At 40.8% G+C, this 14,944-nt stretch overlaps 1 protein-coding gene across 1 annotated transcript in view; it reads left to right on the forward strand.

The window, feature by feature from the left end:
• Positions 1-13,289, forward strand: part of ankrd24 (ankyrin repeat domain 24) — a 29,895-nt gene extending 16,606 nt beyond the window's left edge. The window contains exons 14-22 of the mRNA XM_036587393.1: positions 857-1,020; positions 3,715-3,884; positions 5,526-6,262; positions 7,587-7,924; positions 9,938-10,171; positions 10,461-10,637; positions 12,339-12,494; positions 12,590-12,655; positions 12,903-13,289. Of these exons, the coding sequence (XP_036443286.1) occupies positions 857-1,020; positions 3,715-3,884; positions 5,526-6,262; positions 7,587-7,924; positions 9,938-10,171; positions 10,461-10,637; positions 12,339-12,494; positions 12,590-12,655; positions 12,903-12,977 (2,117 nt within the window). The 3' untranslated portion in view covers positions 12,978-13,289. The remainder of the gene's footprint in view (positions 1-856; positions 1,021-3,714; positions 3,885-5,525; positions 6,263-7,586; positions 7,925-9,937; positions 10,172-10,460; positions 10,638-12,338; positions 12,495-12,589; positions 12,656-12,902) is intronic.
• The last annotated feature ends 1,655 nt before the right edge of the window (positions 13,290-14,944 follow it).

Here is a 14,944-nt window from a genome sequence, read left to right on the forward strand (position 1 = left end):
ATTTACTATCCAAAAATGTGTTTTACATTAGGGGTGCTGAAGTTTTAAGTAGCACATATGTGACGTGAACAATAACATCTTGCAAAGTTTTTAGCCTTTAATCTGAATTTTGTTTATCATTTACATCAAACACAATGTGTCACACTGCACTATAATGAGGCGAGAGACGACAATATACACATATAACTGACACATCGGACCACTGATGCACATCCTCTCTCTGCTCTCTCATTCTTCATGAAACTTTATGCAGATGAGCTGAGCAGTGACCAATCAGATACTGATATGTGTCGTAGTAACCAATTATGCCTTGTGCACAGTCACACAGGGAGATTTAACACTGACTGGGAGATATAAATATTATATAGCCGATTCTTTTTAAAGTTTATTAACAATATCGGGCTTCTTTGGGCTTCAGAACTGGCCTCTATCTCTGCATACACTTCCTGTCGTTAAACCTCAACGTGTGTGTATTGTAGCATCCCAAAGCGGCTACCACAGGTTTTGAAAAAATAGAAAAAAACTCCACTCTAAAACAAGCACACATGGCTGTTTGCTACACTCAAGTTCAGATCTCTGTATTATTATTACTACTGTAATAGTAATAATACAGGGGGGTGCTGCAGCACCCTCAGCGCGCCCACTTCCCATGTCCCTGATAACTAGTGAACCTCTGCCATTTTTTTAATGTTTGTATTTTATTTTGTGTCAGACCACAACAACACAGCATATCTCTAATACAGAGTGGCTGTTTGCACAATTCTGCCAAGTCCCACCTCCCTGTAGGAACCACCAATAAAGATTCAAGTTCCAGCATGAAGTTGAGTGACCTACTTGCTTACGTTTTTGCTATCAGGAGCTGAGAGGTTGTTGTCCAAGCGTTCTCGATGCACAGAGGCTGTGGCATCGTCTGCTCAGGCTGAAACGGGCTCTCCCGCCCCTTCAGACAGCCTGGAGCAGCTACACGCGCAGGTGGAAGAGCTGACCGCACAGAACGCTGACCTGCTTCTCAAAGTGCAGGTGCAGTCTCATATACACACACACATACACACATGCACACACACACGCGCCATGTGCAGATTCATACGCAAACAGCTCATTCTGACAGGAAACATGTCTATAAATATTTGAGTGTCATAAGCATCACATAAAAAATATTCACATAATTTACTAGAGCTTTTGGAGCTCTACATACAGCGGAAAGTTTTTTTTATTTTTCTATTTAAAAGTTTTTGGCATTTTTTTTATCCCAATTCTCATTACAGCTATGTGTCCAAGTATGTATTTCTCAGTACCAAGACTGCGTTTTTAATTAACTGTTGAATATCTTAATCTGAATGTCTTTCTTGTAAACTGTAAGGATGTGAACCAAATGTTATGTAGCACAAGTAAAAAGAAAAGCTCAGTGGCTGTTAGTGTGTTGCAGTAATGAGATGAAATTGCAAAACACGTTCAAATACTTTGTCTGACAACAGTAAACAGATTGTGAAAAGAAAAGTTCCCAAAAACACACTGTTTACAAAATATGGGTACTAAAAATCTGTTTAAAATCAATGAAATCATTCAGGTTTATTTTTAATTATTTATTCAGGCATCATTGCTGGTATACCCAAAAAAGGAACACATTAAAGTTTAGTCATTTTAATTTTTCTCAAGTTCTGTTGCAGTATTTGTCATGTTTGTGGGAATAACCCAAATCTGCCAGTGGCTTAACTGTAACAAGCCTAGTCTCTTCAGCCATAAACCCATATTTACAGATACAAACCCACAAACACCGGTAACCTTGTTGTCTGTATGTATTGAATTTGACTTAAAGGCTGCTTTCCTGGGCAACACAAAAGAGGACGCTCAAGCTAACCACATAGCACTGACCTCGTTCTTAAAGGGCATGTGTTGTTAGCAGCTTTCAGATTCAACTTTCTCTCTTTCTCTCTCTCTCTTTCCTTATCCCTCTCTCTCTGGTTCTCTCTTTCTGTATAACCTGATATTCCTATTATGCATGGTCAAACACCAGCTGAACCAGTGGCCTCTAGTTGCTATGAAACAACACAAACAGTGACCATGAAGACTGAAATTAGAATGTAAATCCAGTTCTTACCATAACAGCAGACACGTTCTCAATGTATATGGAATAGATAATGCATTGTCACAGGAGACAGTGAAGATACTGTCACTGAAGCACCGTGCTTTATAACGGGGAAGACATTCAGAAACCTTTTGTTGTCACTTCTGTCCGAGACAAGTGTTGTGGTAAAAATAGAATGGCGTCAGACACTGTCTGAGTGCAAACATACAAAGTGGGTCGTAGTGCAGGAGGACTCGGGCAGAAAAACTGGCCTGCATGAGGAGGGCTTGCAGTAAGACTCCAGTAGGAAAATAAATGCTCTACTAAGGACAAACACTCTATAATACTTCAATTTTAGATGTTCAGCAGTCTTAGAATGGGTGGAGGTCTGAGCACAAAAAAGTGCTGTTATACCAAAATCCACACCCCGAATGGTTCAGAGGAAAGAGTGACATTCTTCTTAACCATATACCAAAAATAACAGCAGCATCCGCCCCCATTGGTCATTCCACCAGCAGACTGACAGTCAACTCATATATTATTAATTAGTATAATGAAAAAACACTTTTCTGTATATCTGTTATCAGATTAACTAGGACACTGTTGGTTCTCTGCGTGCAAAATGTGACTATGTTGAGCTGCTGGCAAGCAATGAGGTGTGAGAACCCCCTGCTGTGAATACAATTCACACCTCTCCACAAAGATGACTGTGCTGAGATAAAAGGAACAACACAATTGCAGCTTTCTTTCTTGACTGAAACAATTAAAAACAGTTTTTATACATAATAAAAAGTACTTTGATAAATGTTGACTGAAAACTGAAATATATTCAGTTAATGCTACTGAAGAAAAAAGAGGTACAAAACTGGTAGAAATGACTCTTTTAGCTACTGTGAAAAAGGATTAATGTTTGAATGAAACTCTCTCTGTAACTCTGTTATCAAATTATCTGGAACACTGTTGGCTCGAAATGTTGTGACAAACATGGCTATGCTGAGACAGCATATTTTCAGTGACCTTATCAGCTTGATCTTACAGTAAAAATGTGAGCTGAATCTAACACGTGGGAGATTTTTTAACCCAATTTTCTTCCTCACTTTGCAACCGCACATGCTTCCTACACCACATGAAAGACCAGCCAAATGTCTAAATGCCGCTAATGCAGCTGGACTGCTCAATACGCTTGGAGGAGAACACTAACTGCTAAATCTCTTACCTCAGTTAATGCTAGCACCCCAAAAGCATCATTGGTAATGATGGATGGCTGTGGCATTGCTAGGGATTGAACTTGCAAACCCCTGACAAATAAGGCCAGGACAGCTAAAATAATTTTTGGAAAAAATATTTGGCACTTAGCACTTCCTTTCTTTACTAAGACAACAGCATTGAGTCTTCTCTTTTAATGAGCCCATGTTTCGGATATTAACATGTTGATAAATCCATGTATAACTGTTACATGGGCTCAGGCCTTTTCATATGCAGTCATACCGCTCAGACCATATTTTCCATCTAGCATCTCTGTTATGAGTGTAGAGGCAGCCTAAATAATATATGCTGTCTATATGAAAAATAAATGGCGGCTGTTAGTTCTGAATGTGAAATCTCCTCCTCGTCTTTCCTAACGCTCGTCTGTTTGGTGGGCTCTGCAGATGCTGGAGATGTTCGAGAAGGACGACACGGACATACAGAGCTCCGGCCCAGACTTTGTGCCAGTGGCTCAGTATGACTCCCTGAGGAGGGAGTTTGAGGAGCTGCAGGAGAAATACTCCAGAGCACAGGCTGCTACTGAGGGCTCCAGCATTGCAGAGGAGGACACTGGGTAAGGTAGTCATTTTGAACTCATTGGCAGGCACATAGCAGGTAGATCGCACATAGGTGCATCCTGGCATTTTGGTGCTTGCAACATGTTTGCTGTAGTGGCTGTGTGTGTATTCATTTTTAATAATTTACATTTTGATAAAATGAACACATATTAACCCATATGACCACCAAAAGTTTTTATTTTAGTTTTTTTTCTTATTGTTAACTTTATTTAGTTTTTGAGAGTCTTGTGGCAAAAGCTTTAGCAAAACTAGAGAACAGTTTTAAGTTAGTCTAATTAATTATAGTAGCCTGCCTCTGATAAAAAGGTAGTTCTTCAAAGGTCCTTTAGTAAAGAAAATGGTTCTATAAGGAACCGTGAACACTCAAAGAACCCTTTGCATGAAACATACACCTATGTGTGTGTATATATCTATATATCGCTTCTGTTGGAAGAAAACCTTGTATCTTCATTTTTGTCATTTTTAAATTTTTGAAAATGATCATTTGAAAATGCCCGTTACCCTTTACATTTTGTGTAAATTTCATGATGAATTGTCCATAAGAAATGACCCACAATGACTTGGAAATAATTCTGGTTCCACTGACTTACATTAAAAGTATAGTAGATTTTTTCCTTTTCCTGTAAAGTTTTTAAATCATTTTGGAGAGTTTTCTTATATATATATATATATGTATATGCAACCATAGTTGGTAGTGCTAAGTGCTAATATAGCATTATGTGCCCATAAAAGCACTACATTGAATGACTATAGCAGAAAAAGAAAATATTGGCCCTATCAAATTACAAGTTTAATCCCCAGCGATGACACAGCCATCTGTGGTCGTGAGTCCAAGAGAGCATAATTGGCCTCGCTCTCTCTGGCCTCGCTCTACCCTATCACTCAGTGTGATGCTAGCCACAACAGGTGTCTGTTAACTAGCATAAAAGAACTGGCAGTTTGCATTCTCCTCCAAATGTGTTAAGGTCCAATGACATTGATTTAGCGGCAATTCAAAAAGGAGCAGTTACTGGCTTCACATGACTCAGAGTATGCACATAATTAGCCTTGCCCTCTTCAGCATTGGTGGTAAAGTGTGATTAGTAGTAGTGTGTTTGGGGTAGACCAAGTGTCTTTGTATGCTGTAGCATTAACGTTACCCTTCTCTGAGCCCAAACCCTGAAAAACACCAAACTTTACAGTTGGCACTAAGCATTCCGGGAGGTAGTGTTCTCCTGGCACCTGTCAGACCCAGATTCGTCCATCAGACTGCCGGTTAGTGAAGCGTGATTCCACTCCACATTTCCACTGCCCCAGAGTCCAGTGGTGGCATGCTTAACACTCAGATAATGCTTGGCATTGTGTTTAGTGATCTTAGGCTTAGGCTGCTACTCAGCCATGGAAACCCACTTCATGAAGCTCCTAATGTACAGTTCTTGACTGTTGTTGCTTCCAGAGGCAGTTTTGTAGTGAGTGATGCAGCAGATGATATGTGATTTTTAAGCACTACATGCTTCAGCGTTTGGTGGCCACATTTTGTGGCTTAGCTGTTGTTGCTCCCAGATGCTTCCATTTCACAGTAATAGCATTATACAGTTCACCACAGATTTATTTTTATTAATACAAACATTAAAAACAGTTATGATTCTTGTACTCAGGTCTGAAGAGAAGCCTGAAGAAGAGGCTTCAGGCACAGAAGGACAGGATAAAGAGGAGAAAGTCAAAAGCCTGGAGGAGCAGCTGGCCCATGCCCAGGCCGAGCTGGAGGAGTTGAGGGAACAGGTGCGGCTGGGGGTTTACTCAGTGGAGGCAGCAGAGTTAGCAACAGGCGTCCATTCCGAGGCTCAGAAGGGCAGGGCAGACTCGGATACCCTGCAGCTGACAAAGAGGGTGCATGATCTGGAGGCGGAGCTGGCCAGCAGAAAGGCGGAGTCCAATGAAGGCGACACTGACACAATCCAGCAGCTGAAGCAGAGGGTGGAGGAGCTGGAGGCATCTCTGCAGAAAAAGGAGAAAGAGAGAGAGGACAGTGAGATAGTACAGAGGCTGAAAAAACGAGTGAGTGAGTTGGAGGCAGCTCTGGAGCAGAGCACGGGGGCGGGGTCAGAGGAGGCCGAAAGACTGCTGGTGAACTCGTTGCGGACGCGGGTGGCCGAGCTGGAGGCTGAGCTGAGGGAGAGTGTTCCCCAGGAGCAGCTGGATGAGGTGCGGGTCACCCTGGGCCTCCAGCTAGAGCAGCTGGCCCAGGAGAGGGCGGAGGCGGCCTCACGACTCAACCAGGCCCTGCTGGAGCTGGAGAGACTCCGTCCTCCACCACACAATGATGAAGACGAGGAGGATGAAGAAGATGATGAAGAGGACCGGTCTGAGGGGTCTGAGCAGTCCATTGCATCGGGTGAGCGCATTTGTTGTCCACTGGGCCGTTCAAAAATAACCCTTTGGTCTATGTATTTTTGGCACGCTGACTTTGGGTGTCAGGCTAGTGGGTCAGTCCTGGATGTCACAGGTGCCCCTTGGTTAGAGGAAGCAACCATTTTTTGGCCTATCGAGTATTTTTTCATTTAAGTATAAATGTGATTTTTGTATGATGCATCACTTTAATTTGGTCCCATAATCCTATATTGTCACTGCTTGCAGACAGTACTTGCCTTTTTGGTGAAATAAATATTGTTGCAGAATTAAACCAACCAACCATGAAGGAACAGAGATCAAGTAATTTCACCAGATATCAAGTTTTTATTGCATTAGTTATGATACAGTTGGACACAACAGGCCTCTACATTACAGTAAACTCAATTTATTTAAACTCTATCTATGTATCTCTATTTTTAAACAACATAACAACAAAAACAACATGAGTAGGATAATAAGTTTATACCTGAATATACAGGACTGTGCAAAAGTCAGAGATCATTCTTTATATATTGTCCAGTCAAAACGGGGTACAAGTTATTTATTCTTCAGCATCAGAAAAAAATAGGAAACATTTAACAGAAAATTATACAAAAACCTCAACTACTAAATATAATTTTATATTTTAGTATTTAGTGTGTCCACGCTTTGCCTCTATTACAGTTTCCATTCTTTTCGAACACTTGCTTTTAGTTTTTCAAAAAAAAAAAATTGTTTTTTTTATTTGCCTCTTGTAAGAACCTCCAAAGTTCAGTCTTAGAAGTTGGTTGCATTTTTTGCTTTCTCATTAGTAAAGTAAACCCATTCACTGACCATAAGGTCTGGACTCTGGGGTGGACAGTCTGTTGTTCTGAAAACATCCCTAGCTTCTTTGCTTGATTTGCAAATTTTGTTATTTTTCATCATCTTTTCTTAGTAACAGCTTCTTGACAGCTACACATCTACTATCCTTTCAGACCTATAGTGCTGAGTTGTCTTCTCACAGTGGAGGGATGGACAGAGAAACACCTGTGCATTTTTTCAGACCTGAAGCAAGAATGGGGCTTGATTTTCTCCTGTTTTCGAAAGATTCAATCTTTTCTCTATATCTTTTAATAATTTTTTGACTGCTATTTTGGAAATTTCTGTTTTGTTTTATTTTTTGCTTATTTTGCTTTTACTCACCACTTCCTAATGCAAGTGGATAAATGAAGGGTGGTCTTTGACTTTTGTACAGTGTTCTATCTGGCCACAGCCTGGATGGGCCTCCTATTTCTTGATGTTGGCCTACAAAAATTGCCATGTTTGCCATTTTTTCTCACTATCAGAGCGCTCACTAAGGCTGTTGCCGGCCAGCCGGACTTTGGCGGCGGTGCAGGAGGAGCTGGAGGTGGCGAGGCAGGAGGCAGCGCAGGCTCTGGACTGTCTGGTTGCTGAGAGGGAGGGCCGTGCTCAGGACGCTTTGCAGCTGAGGGAAGCCGTACCACTGGCCAAACACCAGGAGGTGCTATCCGCTGTAGCCCAGCAGCTGGGGCAGACAGAAAAGGAGCTGCAGACTGAGAGGGCACTTCGTGAGCATGCCCAAGCTGAAGTGACCAGGCTGGAGAAGGAGCTGCAGGCTGCACAGCAGGGCATGGTCAGCAAGGAGGAACATGAGAAAATCAAGGTGAGAGTGGAGTTCTGAACATCTTAAGACATGCAGTAAACATTTAGAGCAACAGTGTGTCAGAAAGTCAAAATGAGGCAATTCTCCCCATTAACTTAAATGTAGTCAGTTCAACCATTAAAGGTTGGTCTTCAATATGAGCTTCTTTAGTTTTGCACTGGAGCTACAAGGCTAATGTAGCTAACAAATAATGGAAGTGTATAGTCACCAGTTTAGCATTATGCAAAAGAAATGTCTAAATCATCACAGAATTGTCTCAGACTGTACCTAGCTGTTAAATAATGTCAAAAAACCTGCTTAACCCTTGTGTGGTGTTGATGTGTTTGTTACTCAGTGGTCTTGTGGACCCACTGCATTATTGTTTTTTTTAATCAATACAGCCATAACAATTTATGTAAAAATACCAGATGTTTAAAATATCACAAATGGCCAGTGTAAGGTTCTCCTTTAGCAGCTGTAGCCAGTCAGCAGCTTGTCCATGTTGTCTACCTCACACACATGCATGAAGGCACTAAAAAATGTATTATTATTTTATATGTTTCTCACAGAAAATGAGCAAAGGCCATGGAATCTGATGTTGAAATAATAATAAATCACATTATTTTTTACTTTGGTAAACATTGAAAATGAGTCCCACAGACCCAACACCACACAACGGTTAAATGGACAAAAGTATGTTGGATAGCCAAAAAAACAGTAATTGCCATCTTGGAATGTCAATTTTTCTTTTTATTATAGATGATTTGTCATACAGTGTTAGAAACTACATAAACTATTTAAAATTGCTTAATGATTTACCAAGGCAAGATATGCATTTAACCCCTTTTTTCAATCTCTTTGAAGGTAATTTTTTTTTCATGATGCATTTTTTTTTCTTTAATAAAGTTGATGCAATAATTTTTGATGGAAAATGTGTGTAATTTACAAAACCAGAAACAAACTGGATTTTCATCTCCATAGATGTCCAAGCAAGTCAACATTTATAACAGTGTTATTGTGTTTACGTGTTTTTAATTATGTCACTTGCGCACAAAATGTTGACATCAAGAGCTGCAGTTGTGCTGTCTGATTTATACCAGTAAGCCCATCTTGCGGAGAGGTATAAATTGATTTTCACAGTCACCACGTTACATGCAGCCTGATAATCCACTAATAATCCTACTAACACCTCAATTGGAATAGACTAGTCCGATTGAAGCCATTCAGAATACAATTTCATTAATTGAATGGTGGATAGTGCTGTAAATAATCCATTAAATAGAAGAATTATAGCAGTGTAAACACCTGTATCTGATTACATTCCCAATCGGAACGTTTAAGTATGTTCTGCGCCTGTGCGAAAGTTTATAACGTTCAACATGGCGGAGCAGAAACTGGTCTGCAGAGGAGTTGAAGTTTATGCTTTAAACTGTGGGACGGACGTCCAGCTTATGTGTATCAGAACACGACGTCTTCCTCTCGGCCTTCTTTAATAAGTACATGTAAAGATTTCTGAGTCTGGCATAATTTTAAAGTAATTAAAAACACAAGCGCGTCAGCTGCAAACTCAGGAAACAAACTGCTGCTTGTCTCACTCTGACTGGACTCCCATGATGCTTGTTGTCATGGTAACGTTCATACTAAGTGGGACTCTACGCATGTGTGTAATTTTGGATCGGATTACTTGCATGTAAAAGGAGGTTTTCCATCAGATTGTTGAGTAGAGTGAGTATATAAACACCTCAGTCTTAATCTATAGTCAGAATTAATTCAATCGGATTGTCAAAAATATTGCACGGAAACACAAACTTCACAGTAATTATAACAGCCTGTTTATTACTAAGAGAGAAAGAGAGATTGAAACATTGTTATGTAAATATGAATGATGACTCTTTTTGTTATATAAAACCACACAAATGTTACAGATGGAACTTGGGTGAAAAATAAAATACAAAAAAATGTAGAAGATGGGGTACACATAATGTTCGAGATGCCTCTGGAATAACGAAGAGCCATATCAAACTTTCTTTCCAGGCGGAGCTGCAGCAGCGTCTAGAGGAGAGCCGGAGCGCTGCAGAGGCAGCACAGGACGCTCTGAGTGAGAAGGAGACAGAGCTGAAGGAGCTGCGCTCACAGAAAGCTTTAGAGCAGGGCCTGGTGTCTAAAGAGGACCACGAGGCCCAGCGTCTCTCTCTACAAGCGGAAATCAACACCCTGACCGCTCGCCTGGCCGACCTCACCCGCAAGCATGAGAAGACCTGCACTGAGGTCTGCCAGTGTGTGTGTGTGTGTGTGGGTGTGTGACTGTGTGAGCCTGTGTGACATTTCTTGATAACACAGTGATGACACTTTTCTCCTTTACATGCATGCACAATCTCTCCTGTAAGTACCTCCAGCCCTGCTTTGAGGTCAAGCAGGTGTGTTTATGTGTGTGTGTTGGTGTGTTGTACCCTGGAGGAGGTGTGATCTCTTGTGTGAGCTTCATGGACCCATTTTCATGCATTTTGTAAAGCTTCTTAATCTGCTGGTGTCTCATTCTCTCCTTTTCCTCCTGCAGGTGTTCCAGGTGCAAAGGGAGGCTCTGTTCAATAAGAGCGAGCGCCAGGTAGCCGAGGCACAGCTGCAGACAGTCCAGCAGCAGTTGGCTGACCTGCAAGCCCAGTCCACCCACATCCAGCAGCTGCACCAGGATATCCAGCACTCACAGGGTCTAATCAAGGAGAAGGACCGCAAGGTGAGAGGCCGACCCAGCAAAGAAAGACAAGGGGCTGAATTAGGCCTTTCCAAACTCTCTCAAGTGGACTTCTTTTCATTGTTTTCGATAATCGCAGTCCGCGAAGGAAAAGTGCTCCTCCAGCCTGCACAATGCATTTCATGTTCTTAAACCACATGTTTAAGTTAAAAAAACATCAACTTTTGCCATAAAAAAACCCTTGTGCTGTTAATGGAATAATCTTTGACTCTCATTCTGCTCGCATGGACCACCGAGTACATTGATTAAGTACTAACTTGTTTTTTGCTTAAACTGAGGGGCTGGCGACTTATTCTCTTAACTAGAACTAGGCTGGTCAGCCTAAACAACTCCAAGAGGGGCACCGCTGCATTGGTGCTAAATAAGACTCGCGGTGGTAATTTGGTGACGAAAAAGTACTTAAAAAGCAAAAGTTTTTGCATTAAACAGTGCTGTCTTATCATTGTTATATGACAAAAAGTTAAAAAAGTCATGAAATGACTGGAGTATACAGCGATGAGCGACAGAACATTCATGTCACTCAGCGATCCATGGTTGCTTGGCAACGATATTAAACTCTAAAGGAACTACAATTCTTGGCGGAAACTCCGTTTTAGGCACTCCGCTTCGCTTCGTGCTTAAGAACACCCTTGCCTGTGCTAAAATCACAGTTACGAATGGCCTCTCATGGCTTATTGCTTTAATGGTCGGTCTTCCGTGTTTGCTCTTTTCTACGTGTCTATCAAGTGCGTTGGATTGCCCTACTCAGAGGCATGTCCACCTTGTGTCTAAAAATGTGTTGTCTGAATGCCCCCTTGTCGTAGTCTTACAAGACATTTGCAGTTTGTGTCACTTTGCAAAATGGGCATGACCAAGGCTGGACCAGAAGATTAACGATGGAAAATGGGGCAGATAGCAAGCTAGGAAACTCGATAACCATGAAGAGTAAAAACACAGTTGTGAACATAATTATACCAGATAATTACGAGAGCATAGTGCTGCACACTGATAGTGTAGAAAACACAACCGTGGTCGGCAACAGTGGAGTGACCTGCGTGTGCAGCTGAAGTCTTTATAGGAAAGTCTGTACACTTGACAGAATCTAATTTCCCTTATGAAGTAATTAAGTAATCAGGAGCTTATTCCTACCAATTAGCATCATACTGAGGCAGCATCCAGTCATGAAATAATCTCAAATGGACTTGGTTATGTACGTGTGATGCTGTATTATTTACCGTTATCTAGTAAAATGAACTAAAGTATCTTGTTCAACTAAAAAAATAGTAGCAGCCACGTAGAAGCCTGAATTTGTATAGATGACAGTGACACACAATGTCAGAAATCCCATAAACAAATCTATTTGAGATTACCTAACAACTTGATGCAGATTAAAGAAAGTGTGGAATGCCGTTTGAACAATGCTAATTGGCGAGTAGAAGTTATTATTTATTAACTACATTAACGTTGTAGTTCCAGTGCAGAACTAAAGAAGCAGACTTCAGAAACCAAACATGTCTTGGTTTATTGACTACATTTGAGGTATATTGTAAAATAATAATAATAATAATAATTTCTTTTTTTTGGCCAAACCATCACTTTAATGTCTGTTGCTATAGTGTATATACTGTATTGAAGTTCTCAGAAGTGGAAAATACTGCTTTAGTTAATACCCACTTTTCTCTCCCCCTCTCTCTTTTCCTGTAGATCACAGAGCTGTCGAAAGAGGTGTTCCGTCTAAAAGAGGCTCTGGGGGCTCTGACTCCTCCTCTTGGTTTGCCCCCCTCCACTCCTTCTTCTGGAATACCAGGACAGCAGCTGGCACTTCAGAACCGTATATCTGCACTGACACAGCAACTCCAGGTGGGGGCAGTACTCAGCTCTAAATTAGAGCTCAGTCCACTTGAATTAGAGTGCAGTGTGAAAATAAAGTAAGTTTTTGTTGTGTATCTTGTCAGGACTGGGAGCGCAAGCACAAAGCAGTGGTGGCCATATATCGCTCTCACCTCCTCGCTGCAGTACAGGTCAGTAATGCATAGGCTTTATGTATGTCTCATTACGGTATATTGTCTGCTTTTCTGTTCTCTACAAGACATGTCTATGTCCTGCTTAAACCCTTAAATCATATGGACCATCAGTGGGTTTGGTCATTCATTCTTTACTGCTTTAAATACATGACCAGTTTTATAGCAGTTACTGAATAATTAATAATAATAAGCTTAGAGTTTGAAGGGCTAATAAAGATGTCTGTTTGTATGTTACACTTTGCAGGGTCGAATGGATGAGGAGGTGCAGGCTCTTTTACTCCAGATCCTCCGAATGTCCCAAAAGGGCCCGAGCCATTAAAACACACCCAACTGTTCTTAAACTGACAGCAATATACAGTTCATGCAGGATCGAATGAATGCAGTGAGTGAGTTGAGGCAGATGAACCGGCTGGACTGACACTATGCAAAGCCTTGCAGGGCAGACGACTGTTAGCGCTATGTCTGGGAGTAGAATGTGAATTGCTAAGCTGGATGTCAGCAGATATAGTTTTGGAATATGACGGAGATGAATACGTTTGACATTATCTGCAATGCTTTATTAGTTCCTATCCTACTAGAGGGTGATGACCAAGAATTTTATACAACATTTCAATAAACACTAAGAAATACAGCACTGTTGTCTTCCATGTATCATTTTTCCAGCGCTCTAATGAGGATTTGCTGATTCAGGTTCATGCAAGTTTTGGAAAGTCACCTTCAAAATGTATTCAATTGCATATTAATTATTACATGAATGTTATTCAGTAACATAATATCAATGGCTGCACCATTCATCACCATTCCGTCTCATCTATCACTCTCAGTATTTTTTTTTTTTGGAGTTTGAATGCTTCTCTTGACCTCTAAATTATGTTTGTATGAAAGGAGAACTCCACCGACTTCTCAAATTTTCTGCATAATTGAATGGATGAGATGTAAGCAAAGCCATTCAGAGTGGTTTGATGTGAAATGCTCCATTTTGGAGAAACTTACTGAGTCAGAATTGTTCACAGTAGTGGTACTAGGAACCAGACATCTGAAGAAAAAAGTTCCCTCTTAATACATGAAACAGCAGCAAACACACTGCCTGATGCCTGAGACATTGTTTTTTTAATAGTTTTGAGAAGGTTTTGCCCCAAACATCTTTTAATACAAAAAGTTTTTTTTTGCCAAAATTGCATATGAAAACTTAGAAGAAACTTCTAAAAGCCAAAACAGCGGTTTTAGATAGTAAATAAGGCCTTTTGGTTTTAAAGTATTTCAGGATTATGAAAATGTGGAACAGACCTGATTTGCTAACGTATGGTACATAACAGACCTTTATACTGTGTGTAAATTTCATGAAGAATGGACCAAAAGAAACAGCCCAAAATGACATATATATATATATATATATATACACATACATAATGTATAAAATAATCACCATGTTACATTAAGGGCTCTTTACAAAAATGGCATAAGATACTCATTGGCCACACATGTTAGGCTCCAGTCCTTGCAGGCCAAAACCCTGCAGACTTCAGCACACTTCCTCATTAAACACACCTGATTCAGCTCATCAGCTAATTAGCAAGGCCTTCATGAACTGAATTCAGAGTGTTAGATGAGGGTAATTGCTAATCTCTGCAGCACTTTGACCCAGAAAGTCCAAGGTCAAAGGTTTTGTCCTAGTCGGTCAAGAATCACTTCCGGCCGAAAACCAGCCCTTGGCCTGGTTCATGAGTGTTAAAATGTCACTCACCAGTTGCTATTGGCGCTTTATTTTGCATTCAACAAGCATCTAGCTCTGCGCCAGAGCCGCCAAAGTTAGACTCATCACTTCCTCTTAAAACGCGTCCCGCACTAAAAAGTCCCTCCTGATGCCCAGCCATCAGAGTTTGATTGACAGGAAGCCCTTTTCACAAGAAACAGAATTGCATAAACACTGGGTAAAATATTCCGCTATTACCTTACAGACAGTTACCAACTTCAGTCACTTCATCTTTGTCATAGTTACCAAGATTGAAATTCGAGGATGTGTCCAAAATTGTTGAAGAACACTGAACACACAACAATGTGGGAGTCTAAACTAAATAAAGAATATAAATGCTCCATGGAAAAACTCCTTCACAGCTATCATGGTACAGCAACGTCAGCTAGCTAATATCTTCAAAGTAATAAATCAATGGACAGGTGAAAATACCAGAAACACCAGCTCCAGTGAACCAACATCTACTCCATGAGGAACACTTGCTTTCTCAGTTACTGATAGTTTTTCAGGGAGAGATGAAAACGGTTCCACTG

Source organism: Colossoma macropomum, unplaced genomic scaffold, assembly GCF_904425465.1.
Source record: "Colossoma macropomum unplaced genomic scaffold, Colossoma_macropomum, whole genome shotgun sequence".
In the NCBI taxonomy this organism is placed as follows: Eukaryota; Metazoa; Chordata; class Actinopteri; order Characiformes; family Serrasalmidae; genus Colossoma; species Colossoma macropomum.